Raw genomic sequence first — 18,526 nt, 5'->3', positions numbered from 1 at the left:
TCATTCCTCTATCGTCTGTGGGATTCGTCTGTGTGGCTGGGCAGGTCAGCAGCCCGTTCCCTTTCCAGGGCCCTGTAACATCCATGGTGAGAGTGCTCCGGCTGGGCTTCTCCGTTTACTGCTGAAAGGCATCTGGGTTGTTTCAAGACGGGAGCTGTTAGACATTCTTGGATGTGTCTTTTGGCAGACACACGACCTATAGCTCCTGGGTGCTTGTGTACCTGGGAGTGGAATGGCTGAGTCCTAGGACACGGGGTGTTCAGCTGTGGTTCCCCGAAGTGGTTAGACCACTGGCAGCATTTGACACTCCTCTGTCTTTGTCTTTCTCTCTTGGTCTCTGTCTGGCTCTCTCTGTCCCTCTGTGTCTCCCTCCATCCCCATCCTCCTTCTGTCAGCCCTCTGCTTGTCCCCCATGCTCTACCCCCAACAAGCCTTGGCTCCTGTGCGAATGGAAGGGGTCCATGCCCCTCACCCACACTTCTTCCTCCTCCCCCACAGGACCCGACACTCTCCATGGCTCCCCTGGCCTTAGTGGGGTTTGCACTCCTCCTGGGGACACCCCCGTGCTCAGGGGCGGCCACCCCAACCCCCTCCCTGCCACCTCCCCCGGCCAATGACAGTGATACCAGCACAGGGGGCTGCCAGGGCTCCAACCGCTGCCAACCGGGGGTCCTGCTGCCCGTTTGGGAGCCCGATGACCCGTCACTGGGTGACAAGGCGGCGCGAGCTGTGGTCTACTTCGTGGCCATGGTTTACATGTTCCTGGGCGTGTCCATCATCGCCGACCGCTTCATGGCATCCATCGAGGTCATCACGTCAAAGGAGAAGGAGATCACCATCACCAAGGCCAACGGTGAGACCAGCGTGGGCACCGTCCGCATCTGGAACGAGACGGTGTCCAACCTCACGCTCATGGCCCTGGGCTCCTCAGCCCCTGAGATCCTGCTGTCTGTCATCGAGGTCTGCGGCCACAACTTCCAGGCAGGCGAGCTGGGTCCGGGCACCATCGTGGGCAGTGCTGCCTTCAACATGTTTGTGGTCATTGCCGTGTGCATCTATGTCATCCCAGCCGGTGAGAGCCGCAAGATCAAGCATCTGAGAGTCTTCTTTGTCACTGCCTCTTGGAGCATCTTCGCCTACGTCTGGCTTTATCTCATCCTTGCCGTCTTTTCCCCAGGTGTGGTCCAGGTGAGCAAGGACCCATGGACACCTCCTTGGTGCATGTATGTCGGCAAAATCCAGAGGGGTGGCTCCCTGGGCTTGGAGACTCGATCCATGTACTTGCAGAAATGCATGCTCACATCTGGGAGGGCCGCTAGGTATGGTTGTGCAGGTCACACACTGCACAAGGGCATTGGGCTAGAGAAGGCAAGTTGGGGCTGGAGTCCATTGAGTGTGCCCAAGCCATGTCTGGATGGCTCTGCAGGTCCTGGAAAGGGCTCATCTGCCCAGAGGGGGGTGACATTTTGCAATATACCCATCCAGAAGGGACTCCTTTTAGCTCTCACGATGGTGCCATATATTTTTAACAGAGTCCTTGTGATCTGTGTAATGCATACCACACGCAGTTCATGGTCTAGCCAGGTATTTGCCAGGTATGTTCACATGTTTTCTTACACTCCCTGTCTTTTGCATAATTTATTCCTATTTTTATAATAAGACCGCCTCCGTTTGCATAATTCATGCCACAGTTGCATAATCCAGCCTTGTGTTTTCTGACAGTGCTAATCAACTTGGGTAACTTGGTACGATTTGCATAATGTGTCCATGGGCCTGCATAAACATAGGCCCACATCTGCGTAATCTAGCTCTGTATTTGCCAGAGATGCAATTGTGATTTGCATAATTTGTTCATTATTCATAATTGATTTCTGATGGTAGGATAATTTATGCCACATCACTGTAATTTATACGCAATCCAATCCAACGTAGGTATAAGCCCAGTCCACTGCAAAGGCTCTTTGCATAATTTATTCCAACAGTGAGACAAAATTTAGCCCCACCACTCCATAATTTACACCCACATTCCCATAATCATTTGCCCCTCGTTCGTCCAGTATCTTAACCACATTTTGCTTAGTCTTCCTTTAAAACATGTGCCTAATTCATTTCCCATAACCCCATGACTGCTGCCTACATTTGCATAATTTATTTATGGACCTGGCCTAATTCGTTCACATACATGCATAATTTATTTGAGGCTACCCAGAATTCCTTCACACATGTGTGTAATCTCTCTGTGCATATCTGTCAGGTTCTGCCAATTCTAGTTTCTTTCCAGGAAGGAGCTGAAGTTAGAAGTATAAAAATTCTTTGCAGGTGATATAAAAGCAGAAGGGGGGGACCAGAAAGCACAGGTGAGCTAAGGGGGAGATGGTAGCACCAGGAAACAGGGATGAGAGAGGGAGAGAGACATTTACGGCAATTGACGACTGACTGTGATGCCGAGTCTCCTGGCTGCCATGGTGAAAAGTACAGAAGGATGCGTCTCATGGTTCTCACGTGCTATTAAAAAGGATGGTACGCTGACCTAGGTTTTCAAAGTGGTCTTTGATGAGGGTTTACAGCCAAACTATGAAGAGAATTCTAGACACCATGAGCAACAGGTGGGTAGGGATGGGGGTGGAGGAGAGAGATTTCCCTGAGAAGGAACCAGGCTCAGACTCCGAAAACAGGGTAGAAAATGCCTCAGCTTTGGGTGGAGACGTCACCACTGGGGGCGGGGGTCCCTTCGAGAGTAAGGTGGAGGCCAGAATTATGGGACATTTTCATGAAGTAATGGGAGGAACCGGCATGAGACCAAGATGGTGTCACTTCCTCCTCAACACAGTGAACTGGGGCAGTGAGATGGGTCTGGCTCTGGATTTTCTCCCAAAGTGCTGTGTGACCTCAGGCAAAGCCAGTACTCTCTCTGGGCCTCAGTTTTCACATCTGAACCATGGAAGGGGTTAGACCAGGCCCTTGGTTCTTGACCCTTCATACCCAGTGCTCCCTTTTTCTAGCGAGTGTTTTGTTACATCCCTTTCCTCTGACGTGAAATTCCTAGATGACAGGAGAGAGGCCTTCTATCCCTTCTATCCCAGTAGTCTGGTGCAGGGACCCTGAAGCCAGACACACTGGGTTCAAACCCCACTTCTGCTGCTTCCTAGCTGTTCCTTGGGCAAGTTCCTCACCTTGTCTGTGCCTCAGTTTCCCCACCTGTCACCTGGATGTCGTCATAGGACTGACTTCGGAGGGCGGTGTGGGGATCAAATAAATTACACGTGGAAGGGCTCAGAACAGCAAGCCTAGAACAGAGTACATGTGAGCGATTCCTCCCATTAATGAACCTGCCTGTGCTGTTGGCTTTCCGAAGTCCGTATAATGGCCGAACTGTGATATAAAGGAAAGTAGTCTCTGACAGACCAACGTGCGTTTCCATATGTAAATGCTTCGGCACGGCTACGTTAAAAGTCATGGTGTGGGAACCAGATGCCAGCACCTACTTTTACTGAACAAGTTTGGGTTTGAGAGAAAGAAAAAGATCAGGAAACGTTCCATGCAAGTAGTTGAGCAGAGGAGTGCACAACTACAAGATTAAAAATAAGCATATTCAGCATATATTAAAGCATCAGGAAAATACTTCATATACACATAACAGAGCTGAGTTCTAGACTCCAGTTATTAGAAGCAGGTTTTTGAGGTTCTGAGGTCAGCCGGGACATGGGACTATTCTCTATTGTGTGGGACTGTCCCATGAGTTGCTGGACCAGATCCCCCACCCCGATCATCATGGCAGCCCGGAAAGAAGCCTAGATTGGAGACACCCCGTCTTGGGGGTGTTCCCATCCACTGAAGCTGTCTCACTTCTCTCCCAGGGTGGGCAAGTCCATATGCCCATTCTCAGTGGGTGCCCTGGAAGGAAGATGGGAGTCTCCTAGGATCACCTTTTATTTACCTGCAGGGAGAAGAGCAGATCTTAGGGGTTTGAGGCTGTCTTCTGATTTCAGGAGAATCCCCTGCAATATTACAGAGGGGCCAGTGCAATGAACATGAGGCTGGAGTTCATTTTACAGCTCACGTAGAAAATTCGGCTTCTTTTCACAGACCTGCCTGGGGGCTTTGTGAGGCTCTCTTTCCAAGTTCTGTCCTTCTCTCTGAGCCGTCAGTAAACAGAGCAACAAGGGGGTGTGGGGATTGGATCTTAAAAGATATTTTCCCTTCCAGGCCTATTTTAAAGACACCTCTGGGGGCCATCTGATGGTAAATAATCTTTAATCGTTTCTTCTTTATCTTTAATGAGAAGGGTAACCACTTGCAGACCTGAGTCCTGGACCTCAATGAGCGCTAGAGTAATAACTGTAATGTTCATTTCACATTTCGAGTATTTTCCATGTGTCAGGAACCAGCAGTGCTAAGTGTTAGGGGTGCATAAGCTCATTCAGTCTTGGGGACGCCCCCATTTTACAGGCGAGAGGCTGAGCCAGACCTCCCTCTTCTGGAACCAGGATCTGAACTCAGCTTTGCCTTGTCTCTCTGGGGAGGTAGCATGTAAACATGGGAACTTGCTGTATGAGGCTGTGAGAGGAGCCAAACTTGTGCCTCTTTTAGAGTCAAAGTCCCGTCCCTAAGGGCCAAGCGGATTCTACAGAAGGAGAGTCTGGCAAACGCTGTATTCACTGGTTGGAGGAGGGAGGTGGGGGAAGGGAGTGGGGGGTGGGGAATCAGGGAGCTTTAGGAAGGGGTTGAGCAGAGAGGGGGCCCTGGGTGATGGGTGGGGTTTGGACAGGTTGGGGCATCCCAGGTGAGGAGGGGTGGAGAGGAAATGGAGCAGGGAGAAAAAGTTGGAGGGAGAGAGAGGCAGGTCTTAAGAGACACAGGCTCTGCCCCTTGAGGGGGGCTGAGACCACAGGGTGGGGACCTGTCTGTCGCCTAGTGGAGACAGCTTCAGGATGTCTGGGTTCCTGGCACTGGGGTAGGTGGGCGTGGTTCTCAGCGTGTTAAAAGGTGGGTGGGTGGGTGGATGATGGGTGGATGGACGGATGCGTGAATGCATACATCAGACCAGGAAAGAGGCGGAGGGAGAGATACTGCGAAGAATCTCACAAGGGAGAGGGGTATCTACAAAAGATATAAGAGGAGAACAAGGAGACAAGGAGACAGGCAACAAGAGAGGAAAAGAGATTCAAAAACCGACCGACACCGACTGGGACGGAGGCAGGGAGAGAAAGAGACAACGACCTAGACAGAGAGAGAGATGGACAGAGGCAGAGACGAGCCGGCACCAAAGGGAAGTAGAAAGGGGACGAAGCGGGGCAGGGACCGAGATGCGGGGAGATGCGGGACGGGGCGCGGAGGGGGTTCCCGGCAACCACGGGGACCCAGCGGCTGGCGAGAGAGACGCGGGGGCGGCCGGACGGCGGGGCGGCGAGCGCGCCCCCTGGCGGTGCGGCGGTCCTGACCCGCGCGGCCGCCCGCAGGTGTGGGAGGCGCTGCTGACCCTCGTCTTCTTCCCGGTGTGCGTGGTGTTCGCCTGGATGGCCGACAAGCGGCTGCTTTTCTACAAGTACGTGTACAAGCGCTACCGCACCGACCCGCGCAGCGGCATCATCATCGGCGCCGAGGGCGACCCCCCCAAGAGCATCGAGCTGGACGGCACGTTCGTGGGCGCCGAGGTGCCGGGCGAGCTGGGCGGCCTGGGCCCGGGCCCCGCCGAGGCCCGCGAGCTGGACGCCAGCCGCCGCGAGGTCATCCAGATCCTCAAGGACCTCAAGCAGAAGCACCCGGACAAGGACCTGGAGCAGCTGGTGGGCATCGCCAACTACTACGCGCTGCTGCACCAGCAGAAGAGCCGCGCCTTCTACCGCATCCAGGCCACGCGGCTGATGACGGGCGCGGGCAACGTGCTGCGGCGACACGCGGTGGACGCGTCGCGCAGGGCCTCCCCATCCGAGGGCCCTGGCGAGGACGAGGACGACGGCGCCAGCCGCATCTTCTTCGAGCCCAGCCTCTACCACTGCCTGGAGAACTGCGGCTCCGTGCTGCTGTCCGTCACCTGCCAAGGCGGGGAGGGCAACAGCACGTTCTACGTGGACTACCGCACCGAGGACGGCTCTGCCAAGGCCGGCTCCGACTACGAGTACAGGTGGGTCGGCTGTTCGCGGGTGGGAGGTTCCGCGGTCCCGCGGCCTCCGCGCTCATCGGGCTTGCGGCCGACTCCCGCGCCCATCCTTACCTTGCCTTGCGCCGACCAGCGGCATTCCTTGTTCACTCATTCATCCACCGCGGAGAGCCTTCTTCGGACCGCACACTCTTCTAGAATTTGCCAGATAGCATGGCTGTCCCCTCTCCGCAGGCTGCCCCTCCCATGCGTGTTATCTACCTGTGAGTTTTAGTGCTGACACCACCCTGTGTTCATTATTATAGCTCCATTATATGTAGTGTTACCTGCTAGAACAAGTACCCCCCCACACGCACACCATTACTAAAGTAAAAACGTTTATTGAGCACCTACTGTATACTTGGGGGTATACCATGGTGAACAAGACAACCAAGGTCCCTACCCTCGAGTTGCAGTAAAGTAATGAACTACTAAATAGATAAAAATATCAAGCGATGGTAAGTGCTATGTGGGAAAATTAAATGCGATAAGAGGGGAGAGGCAGTCCCCAAATTATCCCCAGTTCTTTGGTGGTACCATAAAGAAGCCCCTCCCCCCACCTGTGCACCCTCCTGTGTCTCCCTGCCCCCCTGTCCCTCTCCTCCCCCCTCTTTGAGCAGACCTGTGATCTTCCCTCCTTCAGCAATTCCTACTGAGCACCTACTATGTGCCAGGTGCTACCTTGAGAACACAGAACAGTAGGGCCGCCTGGGTGGCTCAGTGGGTTAAGCCTGGGACTCTTGATTTTGGCTCAGGTCATGATCTCAGGGTTGTGAAATCATGCCCAGTCCAGCTGGGCACTGGGTGTGGAGCCTGCTTAAGATTCTCCCTCTCCCTCTGCTCCTCCCCCTCTAAAAAAAAAAAGAACACAGGTCAGTAAACAAGATAACTTCTCTATCCTCGTGTGACCCACAAAATTCTTTATCTGTTTGTAGTTCTTCCGTCCATACCACACTCTTCCAAGCAGAAGAGCTTTACAGTGTAGTTTGTTGACCGAGGGGCAGTCTGTCATAGTTCCCTATAATAATACCAACATTTTTCACGGGTCTACTATGTGCCAGAAATGGATCTGGGCCATGAAGACCAGCAGTGAACGGAACACGTCAAGTCTCTGCCCAAATGCAACTGACATTCTCGTGGGGAGTAGACACTGAAGACAGAAAAATGTCAGCTGTGAAGAAATTAAAGCAGAGTATGGGAGAGGGTGTTGGTGACTGAGCTTCTCCCGGGTTCCACCTGCCAAGCAGTCTGCCACACCTCCCTTTCATCCTCTTTCCGGAGTAGAGCTGAGGCGGACCTGGTCACTGATCTTTGGTTCTGCTCGTGCTGCAGTCAGTCCCTCATCCCTTTAACTCTTTTCTTCCTAGGGCTGCGTTTCTGGGGTTCACAAACCTTCAGCTCCACCACTGCGCCCCAGCAAAGACCATCACTAGCCCAGCCTCCCCCACCTCTGCCAATCACATCTTCCTATCTTTCTACCGCTTTGGGCATTCGTAGGTCATTCCCTCCACCTCGGGTCAGTCCAAGACCCTTTGATCAGCCCATCCCCATTCATTTCTCCTACCCTCCCGCCCCACCCGCCCTACTCTGCTTCTCCCCAGTGGGGCTCAGGATCTTTGTTCTGTCATCCTGTAGTGTGGGACCCCTTTGGTCGTCCATGACCTCTGCCCTCCATCCTCTCCCTACCATCCCACATCTTCCAGCCTCCTTCGACTGAGGAAAAGGCATTCACCATACTGGGGCCTGCTGTCACTCAACCTCTTCACCCTTCCAGTCCCACCCACACCCCTAGTCTGCAACTGCCCTCACCAAAGGTTTTGCAGAAGGAAGTGAGTACAAGTGTCACCTGCTGGGATCAGAGGTACCTTTCTCACCTGCAAATGACCTCAGTACTGAGATGTCTGAAGTGCAGGAGTAAATGCTGCTCAGTGGTGGAACCAAAGAGTGAGGCAAAGTTGACACCTTCCTCCTGTCCCTCCTCTCCTAACCCAGGTGACAGTCACAGGCCTGGCATCACTTATCAAAGCAGCTTAGGTCCAGGACTGGGAGGGACTAGGGACTAGGTCCAGTCCAAGTTTAGCCCTGAACCCTGTTCCTTGAGCAAGTCCCTGCTTCAGTGTGGGCCATCAGGGATGTCACGTACAGTTATTGAGGTTGTGCACTGCATAAGAGCACCACATCTAAGAAAGCTCTATTCACATAGTGGACATTGTAAGTTTCTATGTCTATTATGACAACGTCCTGATTCATGGAAATAAAGTGTCTTGAAGAAGGGAAGCCATTTTCCGATTTGCCCATAGGTACCACATGGATTAGGGTGATCTGTGGGCCTCAGTTTCTCCAAATTAAACCTGATCTCTGAGGCACAGAAGAGCACAGCTGTTTCAAGATTCTGAGATTTAGGCCCCTAGAATCCGAACATGCTAAGGGTCTAAAGTTTTAAGATTTCAGGATTCCCACATTTGGGTATTCTAATCCACAGCCCAACCAGTCTCCGATTTGCTGGTTCTAAGATTTTCATCTTCCCAGAGTTTGGGCATCCCGTGTTGAAACACAAGTCTATCTTCTATATGCCTATCATACCTAGTTTCTAAAATCCCCATGTTCTTTTTCCTCCCAACCATTTATTTTGGAAAAAAAAAAAATTTCACGCCCACAGAAGGGCTGCAGAAATGGTTTGGTGAACCCTCATAGAACCTTCGCCCAGAGTCACCAATTGTTCATATTTTGTCCTGTTTGCATTCACTCACTCTCCCTAATATACACTAGTATTAATCATTGTGGCACTAGATGGGAGCGAATTGCAGACAGCATGACCACTCACCCATAAATACTTGAGTGTGCCTCGCTAAGATTTACGACACCCCCCGCCACAGTCACCATCCGACTGCCACACTCAGGAAATGTAATACTGAATCAATATTATTACCCAGTCTGCAGTCCCTGTTTGCATTTTCCCCTGCTCGTCCCTGGAACATCCTTGTGGCTGTGTTTTCCCTCCCTCTCTCTTTTCCACTGCTATATTTGGTTGTCCTGTCTCTTTAGACTTCTTCGGTCTCGATCAATCCCTCCACTTCCCCATGACTTTCGTGATCCTGACACTTTTGTTCATTTTTTTTAAGTTTTTTTCATTTATTTGTCATTTATTCATTTATTTATGAGTGAGAGAGAGAGAGCACAAGCAGAGGGAGCAGCAGGCGGAAGGAGAAGCAGGCTCCCTGCTGAGCAAGGAGCCTGATAGGGGACTTGATTCCAGGACACTGGGATCATGACCTGAGTTGAAAGCAGATGCTTAACCTACTGAGCCACCCAGGCGTCCCGATCCTGACACTTTTGAAGATAGGCCAGTTTGTAGGGTTTGTCAGATGTGTCCTCGTGATTAGATTCAGGTGATGCACTTTTGGCCAGAAGTCATGTAAATAATGCAGTGTCCTCAGTGCGTTATATCAAGAGGCCCATGACAGTCACCTGTCCCCACTACTAGTGATGTCCACTTTAACCATTTGGTAAAGATGGTGCTAAAATCCCCACTTAAGCTTACATTTCTAACATCCCATAACTTAGCATTCTAAGATGTTAATCTCTTTTTAAAGAAAGATTTTATTTATTTATCTGAGAGAGAGAGAGAGAATGGTGGGAGGAGCAGAGAGAGGGGGACAAGCAGACTCTGTGCTGAGCGAGGAGCCCAACGTGGGGCTCGATCTTACGGCCCTGAGATCATGACCTGAGCTGAAAGCAGGTGTCAGATGCTTAACCCACTAAGCCACTCAGGCACCCCTAAGATTCTAATCTTAATACACAAATATCACTAGCTAACTTTTGTTGAGTGCTTCCCTTGCATTTTAACTCAATCCTTTTAACACACCACCACGAAGCAGACGCTTGTTATTAGCTCCAATTTACAGGTGGGGAACCTCAGGTTCAGAGGGCTCCTAACTGCCGAGATCACACAGCCAACGCAGCAGCGCGACCGGGCTCGGAGCAGGTGGGCTCACTGGGCTGGGTGCCTCGGGCACCATGGACAGCGTCTCCTGAGCAGCGGGCTGCAGCCACAGGGAGCCCCCCCTTACCTGTCTTCTCCAGGCTTGTCATCTGGTTCTACCTCTTTGCCAGAACCTTGGGGTTCCTCTGCTCCCTCTGCCCTCCTCCCCCGACAGAGTTGGACTTCTCTGAGAGAACTGGAGCCCAGGCCCTGTTTCTTATGAAAGTGATCACAGTAATGATAGAGAACATTCATGGATCATATAGCACCTTTCAGAAATGGTGCCGGGGGTGCATGCTGAGATGGATGGGAGGGGAAATTATAGATTTTCAAGGTGCATTTACATCCCAGGGTCATTTTGATGCCTGCCAGGAGCCCATTCATTCCCTGTCCCCTCAAAGTTTCACTCTGACTACTCTGATGTCATCATCTCATTTCTTCCCCTGCCCCATTAGAAAGCATCTCGCATATGTTTAGAGACTTACACTAATGATACTCATTTAGACCTAAGCCAGCTCATGGCCTCACCCTCCTCAGAGGCCTCCCATGCTTCCCACTCCACTTGGACTAAGCACCAAAGTCCCCACTGGGGCCCACCAAGGCCTCTGACATCTGCCCTGTTTCCTCTGTGATGTCATTTCCCTCATCTCCCTCGCCCTTTACTCCCTCCAGTGGAGCCACGCTCACCTCCTCAAATACTCCAGGCTGCTCCTGCCTCAGGACATTTGTACTGGCTGTTCCCTTTGCCAGGGATGCTTTTCCCCAGATAGCCTCTACTTGGCTCCCTCCCTCACCTCCCTCAAGTCTCTGCTCAAACGTCATCTCTCAGAAAAGCTCACCCTGACTTCCTAACACGACACCTTCTCACTTCCTACACTCCTTCCTCTGTTTTCCTCTATTTTTCTCCATAGCACCATCACCACCTGACAGTTTATTACATGTTTGTTGTTTATCCATCTCTTGCACTAGAACAGAAGCTTCACCAGGGTAGGAATTTTTCTCTGATCTTTTTTTTAAAAAAAGATTTTATTTACTTATTTGAGAGAGAGAAAGCAAGAGACAGAGCATAAGCAGAGGGGGAGGGGCAGAGGGTGAGAGAGAAGCAGACTCCCCACCAAGCAGGGAGCCGATGCGGGGCTCGATCCCAGGACCCTGGAATCACGACCTGAGCCAAAGGCAGATGCTTAACTGACTGAGCCACCCAGGTGCCCCTCTGATCTGTCTTTGCTGCCATTTCCCCAACAATACGAACAGTGCCTGGCACACAGCAGCTGCTCCGTAAATATTTGTTGAATGAATGGACCATAATTAGATTATTGAATGTGTAATTGTCACCGTGTTGTGGCTCTCCCACGAGGCTGTGAGTGCGGTGAGCCCTGTGAAGACACGGCTTCTTCACCACTCTGTTCCCAGCACCGCCCAGACAGGGCATAGAAAAGATGCTCAGGGAGTATTTGTTGAATGAATGACTGACACCAAGTTAAGGAGTGTGGACGTTCTCTTGTGGGTACCCAGGAGGCCTCAAGTGTTTTCATCAGAAGTGTGAAAAGGTCAGCTCAGGGCCCCACATCCCTGCTACTCCCAAGTGTGGTCCCTGTATCCTATGGGAGAACCCACATCCTGTGGGAGTGACGTAGAAATGCAGTCTTGAAACCCGGAGCCACTGACCCAGAATCTGCATTTTAGCAAGATCTCCCAGGGGATTTGTGTGCACTTTGAGAAGTGTGGCTGTGGAACACTGCAGGTTCTCTCCACTCTGGGATTTTGCACGCGCTGTTCCCTCTGCCTGGAGCATTTCTGTCCACTAGAAACTCCCCCAGGAAGCCGGCGCTGATCTCATCTTCATCATTATCTATTTAATGCTGGCGCTCCTAATCCTCGTGGGTTCCACGTTGGGAGGGGCTGGCTCTGTCTTGTTCCCCTTCTGCATCCCCTCCTCGCCCCCCGCCAGGAAGCCCACCCTGATTCATCCTCAGTATTATTTGTTTAATGCCTGTCCACCCTCATACCTGGGAGTTTTCGGTGGCGCCTTTCCCTCCTCCAGGAAGCCTGCCCTGGCTCCTCTCTTTCCCACAGAACCGCTGACCCACCTTCACCTCTTTCTTTCCCCTCCAACCCTCCCGCCGCAGCGAGGGCACGCTGGTGTTCAAGCCGGGCGAGACACAGAAGGAGCTGCGCATCGGCATCATCGACGACGACATCTTTGAGGAGGACGAACATTTCTTCGTGCGGCTGCTGAACCTGCGCGTCGGGGACGCGCAGGGCATGTTCGAGCCCGACGGCGGCGGGCGGCCCAAGGGACGGCTGGTGGCGCCACTGCTGGCCACCGTCACCATCCTGGACGACGACCACGCGGGCATCTTCTCCTTCCAGGACCGCCTGCTGCACGTGAGCGAGTGCATGGGCACCGTGGACGTGCGCGTCGTGCGCAGCTCGGGCGCCCGGGGCACGGTGCGCCTCCCGTACCGCACGGTGGACGGCACGGCGCGCGGCGGCGGCGTGCACTACGAGGACGCGTGCGGCGAGCTCGAGTTCGGCGACGACGAGACCATGTGAGCGCGCCGGGGCGGGGAGGGAATACGGCTCGGCGGGGAGATGGGGCGGGGCCGGAGGCGTGGGCGCGGCCGACGAGGGGGCGGGGTCGCGGGATCGGGGCTGGGCCTTGGGGGCGTGTCTTGTAGTGGGCGGGGCCGGAGTGAGGGCTGGGGAGGCGGGGCACGGCCCAAGGAGGGGGCGGGACAGGGGCTAGGAGGGAGGAGACAGGAGTGGTGGGGCGGGGCCAAGAGGAAGGGACAGAACGTGAGAAGGGGGTGGGAAAAAGAGGCTGGTTTGAGGAGAGAGGAGGGTGCACCCGAGGAGGAAGGGACAGGTGAGGAGAGAGGAAAGGAGGTAGGATAGACACCTGGGGAGAGGCGTGTAGAGGATTTAATTGGTAGCTGGTAGGAGATGAAATGTGGCCTAAGGAGAGGGGGCTCGTGGACAAGAGGGGAGCGTCCGATCGAGGTGGGACGGTGCCTGTGGAAATGGAGAACAAGCAAGGCCTAAAGCGGTGAATGGGGTCTGGGTAGGGACCCAAGGAATTGGACGCAGAAGGCGTGAGAAGGCGGGGCCTAAGGGGATAGGGTGGAGCTTGGGGCAGGACTAGGGAAAGGGTGGAGCTTGTGGGTAGGGGGAAGAGCCTGGGGAAATTGCAGGACGCTTAAGGGGAATGTGGGCGGGGCTTTGGGAAAGGCCCAGTAGGAATATGGGGGCCTGAGAAGGTAGAGTTAGGGCCTGGAGAGACACTGAGGAAACTGGAAGACACTGGATTTGCGGAAGGTGGCGTGGGGTCTGGTGAAGTGGGCTGAATCCACAGACACAGCCAACACACACCCTGGCACATACAGAATCACCAAGCCACAGACACGCTCGCTAAAACACGGCGTCAGGGCTGGTCTCACGCCCAGACACCCGGCCACCCCCTTACACAGATGCCCGAGTCTCCCCACTGTGTGCCTGCAGCCTCACTTCCCCCGCCGCCTGCCTGGGATGCAGACGTTGCCTCCCCCCTTTGCCTGCGCCCATCCGCCCCCGCACGCCCGTCTGTCTCCCTCCTCCTGCCGCCCACGCTCCTCCCACCGAGCAGAGCCCCCACCGCGCTCCCTTCCCCCTCTTCCTCCTTGCTTCTGTGCCTTGGCCTCCGCTCAGCTTCTCACTGCTCTCCCCGCCTCTCCACCCCTCCCTTCGCGTCTCCGCGTCTCTCGCTCCTGGCAGTCTCTCTCTGGGTCTCTGTTAATCTCTAGATCTCGGTCCCCAGTGCCTAGCTCTCTGGCTCGGGTTATATTTCAGTTACGGACTCTCCGTGCCTTTCCATCTCTCTGTCTGGCTCGAGCTGAGAACTTGGGTTGAGGTCTGAGGGCACCATCCCAGACCCCATCTATCACATTCAAGAGGCAGGGGGAATGGGGAGAGTTGTGTTTCTGCTCATTCTGGTCCTTCCTGTAGTCTAACCGGCTTCTCTCCTGCTGCTGCGACCCCATAGGCCCTCTCCTCCCCCACACGGCTTCCCCAGGCTGGGACGCCCTCTGCCCCCGCCCCCACCCTTGCCCCCGCCCAAGCTTCCAGCTGTGGCTTCAGATGACAGAGAACAGGAGGCTAATTAGCGTTTAGGGAAACACATCCTTCCTCTCACGGGCAGGCGCTAATTAGAGGTGCTTGGAAGCAGCCCGGCTGGAGGGGCCGCCCCAGGCAGGATCAACATCGAGGTGGAGGAGAGACACCCAGAGATGGAGTGGCGGGGAGAGAATGAGAGAGAGAGAGAGAGAGAGAGAGACCTAAAGATAGAGATGGAGAGATAGAGACAGAGTCACAGAGTTAGAGAAAGACAGAAACTTTGATACAAAGGGAGAAGGAAACAAATATGTGGAGAGACGGAGCCAGAAAGGTTGAGAGGCTGCGATGCAGGAAGCCTGCAGGGAAGCGAGATGCAGGAAAGAAAGAGACCTTCTTACTGAGAGAAACGCAGTGGGACTCAGGGAAGGAGAGATCCTCTTGATGCGACAGAGAGAAAAGAGTTTGGGTCAGAGAGAGGCACAAGAGACAGGATGCAAAGGAGACTGCTTCATGATCAGAGGCTGCGGAGGGCGGGAGAGTGGGGTTTCCAGGAAACAGGGATGGCAGGCATGAGGGCGGCAGAGTGTCAGACTGGGGAGAAAGCCTGCTTCCTTTGATCTCAGGAAGTCCTGCCTTTGTCTACCTCCAGTCCCTCTTGCTGTCCCCTGCCAGTTGGGTTTCCCCTCACTGGGTCCCCTGAGGGCGCGCCTGTCATGGCACCCGTTGGCGCGCATGTCACTGCATGTCAGTCACCGCATGTCAGCGGATCACGGCGTGTCTGCGAGAGACTGAGCGTCGGAGGTGTGTGTGTATCACCCTGTCAGCGTGTCACCAGGTCGGCCGCTGTCTGCGTGTCAGGGTGTGTGAGGAGAATGTCTCCGGAGACCCTGCTTCTTACCACAGTGTTCCAGCACCTTGGACAGCTCCCAGCCCCCTCCTGAGGTTGGGGGCGGCCATTTCTTTTCACCCACGGAAAATTTAAAATATCCTGAGACCAGGAGGGGGTGAGGGTGGAGGTGGGCATATGTCCCCACATGACTATCTTGCGTGCATCTGTCTTTGCATGGGTGTTGCTGTGTCCTGTATGTTTGTGTATGGAGATGGGTCCCTTGAGAGACTGTATGATTGAGAGCCTCTTGTTAACTTGGGCTATTCTATCCTGTGGACACCAACAGACAGAAATGGGGAGAGAAGGACACAGATGAAGAAAGGTAGAGAGCTGGGGAAGAACCTGAGACAGAGAGGATCAGAGATGGAGAGAGGGAAAGAGACTGAAGGGAATAAAAATAAACAGACACCAAGAGGCATAATGAGGGAGATAGAAGGAAGGAAAGTCTACATGGTACCACAGTGGGGCTCTGCAGGTTGGCGAAGTCGCGAGGCTGTGGTGGGGGTGTTGTGCTAACAGGCATCTGGTCTGTGTGATTTTGCCACTGCATAGGGAATGGTTGCAGGGTGCGATGGTGTGTGGGTGTGGGCGGTGTGATTGGCTGAGCTTCCTCTGCTGGGTGATTGTGTGGGCTGGGTGTTTGTGTTTCTGGGTTCTGGGGCCGGGCCTTGAGGTTCCTACAGCTGAAAGAGCTGCTAGTGGCAGGGCTGTGGGCTTTCTGGGGTTGTGGGTCTTTGTGAGTATGGAGGGTGCGTTGTGTGCCTGGAGGGCACAAATAACTCCTGGCTGTTCCTCCCTAGTCACCCCCTGGTTACCATAGCAGCGGGGATGCTGAGAAGATCAATTAGCACTCAGTTAACCCTCAGAACAGTGGTCAGGACAGAGGCCAGGAAGCAGAGTGTCTCCTGAGCGGAAGGATTAGCGTTAACAAATGTTTCTGGAAGGCATACTATGAGCTAGGCCCTGTTCTAGGCCTTGGGGATACAGCAAAGAATGTAAATGAACAAAGATCACTGCCCTGGTGGAACTTGCATTTTAATGTGAAGAGGCAAATGGCAAACCATAAACAAAAAAATAAACATTAGGTGGTATGTTAGAAGGTGATATGAAACAAAGAAGAAATAGAGCTGAGTAAGAGGGTTGGGTATTCCGGGGTCTGGTCAGGGGTGGATTTCAAAATTAAAGAAGGTGGTGGGAGTGAGCTTCAATGAGAAATTAATTTGAACAGAGATCCAGAGAAACTGAGGTAATGAGCCTGGGGAAGAGCGTTGTAGGTGGACAAAACAGCCAGTGCAAAGGCCCTGAGGCACAAGCAGGCCTGACATGTTCAAGGAATAGTGAGGAGGCCAGCGTCGCTGGAGTGGGTGAGCAAGGGGGCATGGGGCAGGGGGCCAGAAAGGGGAAAAGGACCACACTACATGGGGCCTTGTTGGTCATTGTAAGGACTTCGGTTTTTATTTTGGCTGAGACAGGAGCCATGTGAACATTTTGAGCAGAGGAAGGATCTACTCTAACTTTGATTTTATCAGGATCCTTCAGGTGGCTATTTGATAAACCTCAGCTTCCTTAGTTGTTTCTGGGCTTGTTTCTGTCAAGCAGGGATAATAGAGAGCCTTCCTGTGGGGGCGGTTGTGAGGACTGAGATTAGGGAGCCGGGGATGGAGGGGTGCTCAAAAAAACGGGCTAGTGGGTGAGTTATCTGGCAGTTTGGGGAGGGGGCTTATGCTGGGTGCTCTTCCTCCCCCCCCTCAGGAAAACTCTTCAGGTAAAGATAGTTGATGACGAGGAATATGAGAAAAAGGATAATTTCTTCATCGAGCTGGGCCAGCCGCAGTGGCTTAAGCGAGGGATTTCAGGTGAGGGGTGATGGGTGGGCTGTGGGAGAGGTAAGGGGTCCAGGGTGGGAGGACCCTTGGAGGCTCCATTAGTGGGTGCTCCTTCAGGCTCATGGATCTGAGCTTCCCAGGGAAGCAATCTCACCTTCTCTCTGTTCTCTCTCTCCCCAGCTCTGCTGCTCAATCAAGGTGAGTGGAGTTACCTCTGGGCTTTGACTGGAGGGGGGACATGGGAGGGGGGTCTCAGGGGAGGCTCAGGCTACCTTTCCACGTCACGTTTGAGGCAAGTTAGAAGTGAAGGCAGATTTGGGGCCGGGTGAGGGTTGGAACTGACCTCAGAATTGGTAGGGCCTGTTGAGTTTGGAGTTAGAGTTGGAGGCCAAGGTCATGTTTTTGTTTTGTTTTTGAGCTAGAGAGAGAGAGAGAGAGAGAGCATGTGATTGGTGGGGAGGGGCAGAGGGAGAGGGTGAGAGAGAATCTTAGGTAGGCTCCACGCCCATTGCAGAGCTCAATGTGGGGCTTGATCTCATGACCCTGAAATCATGACTTGTGCTGAAATCAAGAGTCGGACACTCAACCGACTGAGCCACCCAGGTGCCCCAAGATCATGTTTTGTTTGTAGTTAAGGTTGGGGAATGGTAAGTCAGGATCCCATCTGGGTTTATGGTGGGGTCATATTAGAATTGGGGTCAAATTTAGATCAAAGCTTAGGTGGGGGTTGAAGGTGAGTTTGGGAGAGTTATGGTTCAAATTGGGGCCAGGGTCAGAGATTGGGGTGGGGGTGGGGGCAGTGGCTTGAAGATAAGAGACAAAGTAGTTTTGGAGCTGAGATCAGAATTGGGGTTTGGGGTTAGGATTAGGGTCAGACTAAAGATTGTATTAGTCAGGGAGCTGCCATAACAAATAGGCCCCAAATCCCAGCAGCTTAACACAATAAAAGTCATTGCTGGCAGAGTTTTCTGAGAGCATTCATGGTGGAGGTGGCTTTCCACTGAGAGTTGGGGATAGGTTGGTGCTGGGCTTGGACAAAGGTCTAACATGTTTTGGGGAGATAAATGAGCTCAGCGCCAGCTAATGGGTGGGTCTGGGTCCAAGATCTGTACTGAAATTGGGAATCCCCTCTTTCCTCACCACCTCAGACACACTCAAGGATGTTTTTCAGAGCTTAGATGTAGAGACAAGGCCTCCTTCCACAAGGTTGGTGAAGATAATGATGATGGTGGTGATTTGAACAAAGGAAATACCATTTTTGGATTATTCGTTGTGTGCGGGCACTGTGCTAGACACCACACATGAACTAACTTCTTTAGCCATCACAGCCACCCATGAGGTAGCTACCGTCATTGTGCCTGTTTTATAGATACAAGCACGAGGCACAGAGAGTCCAAGGCATTACCCAGGGTCATACAGCAGAGCCCACCAGCTGAACTTCATGGACCAGCTGGGTCTTAGGTTGGGGAAGATGGTGGTCAGGTGGGACACAGGGGCAGGCTAGGGGCATGCCACCAAGGAGGCTTTCCAGAGGACAGCAGACAGAGTTTTCTTCCTCAATGGGAACAGGTAGCGAGGGCATCATGGGCCCAGTGAGA

At 53.2% G+C, this 18,526-nt stretch overlaps 1 protein-coding gene across 2 annotated transcripts in view; it reads left to right on the top strand.

Annotated features, from left to right (window-relative positions):
- The first annotated feature begins 513 nt into the window (after nt 1-513).
- SLC8A2 (solute carrier family 8 member A2) overlaps nt 514-18,526 on the top strand; it is a 44,208-nt gene continuing 26,195 nt past the window's right edge. The window contains exons 1-5 of one of the 2 annotated variants that reach the window (XM_040633056.1): nt 514-1,188; nt 5,460-6,124; nt 12,251-12,673; nt 16,855-16,958; nt 17,109-17,126. In XM_040633056.1, coding sequence (XP_040488990.1) covers nt 514-1,188; nt 5,460-6,124; nt 12,251-12,673; nt 16,855-16,958; nt 17,109-17,126 — 1,885 coding nt within the window. The remainder of the gene's footprint in view (nt 1,189-5,459; nt 6,125-12,250; nt 12,674-16,854; nt 16,959-17,108; nt 17,127-18,526) is intronic. The other variant, XM_040633057.1, reaches the window with a different exon arrangement.

The sequence above is a fragment of the Ursus maritimus genome, unplaced genomic scaffold (assembly GCF_017311325.1).
Source record: "Ursus maritimus isolate PB19 unplaced genomic scaffold, ASM1731132v1 scaffold_19, whole genome shotgun sequence".
Classification (NCBI taxonomy): Eukaryota; Metazoa; Chordata; class Mammalia; order Carnivora; family Ursidae; genus Ursus; species Ursus maritimus.
This window is presented reverse-complemented; position numbering and strand designations above follow the sequence as displayed.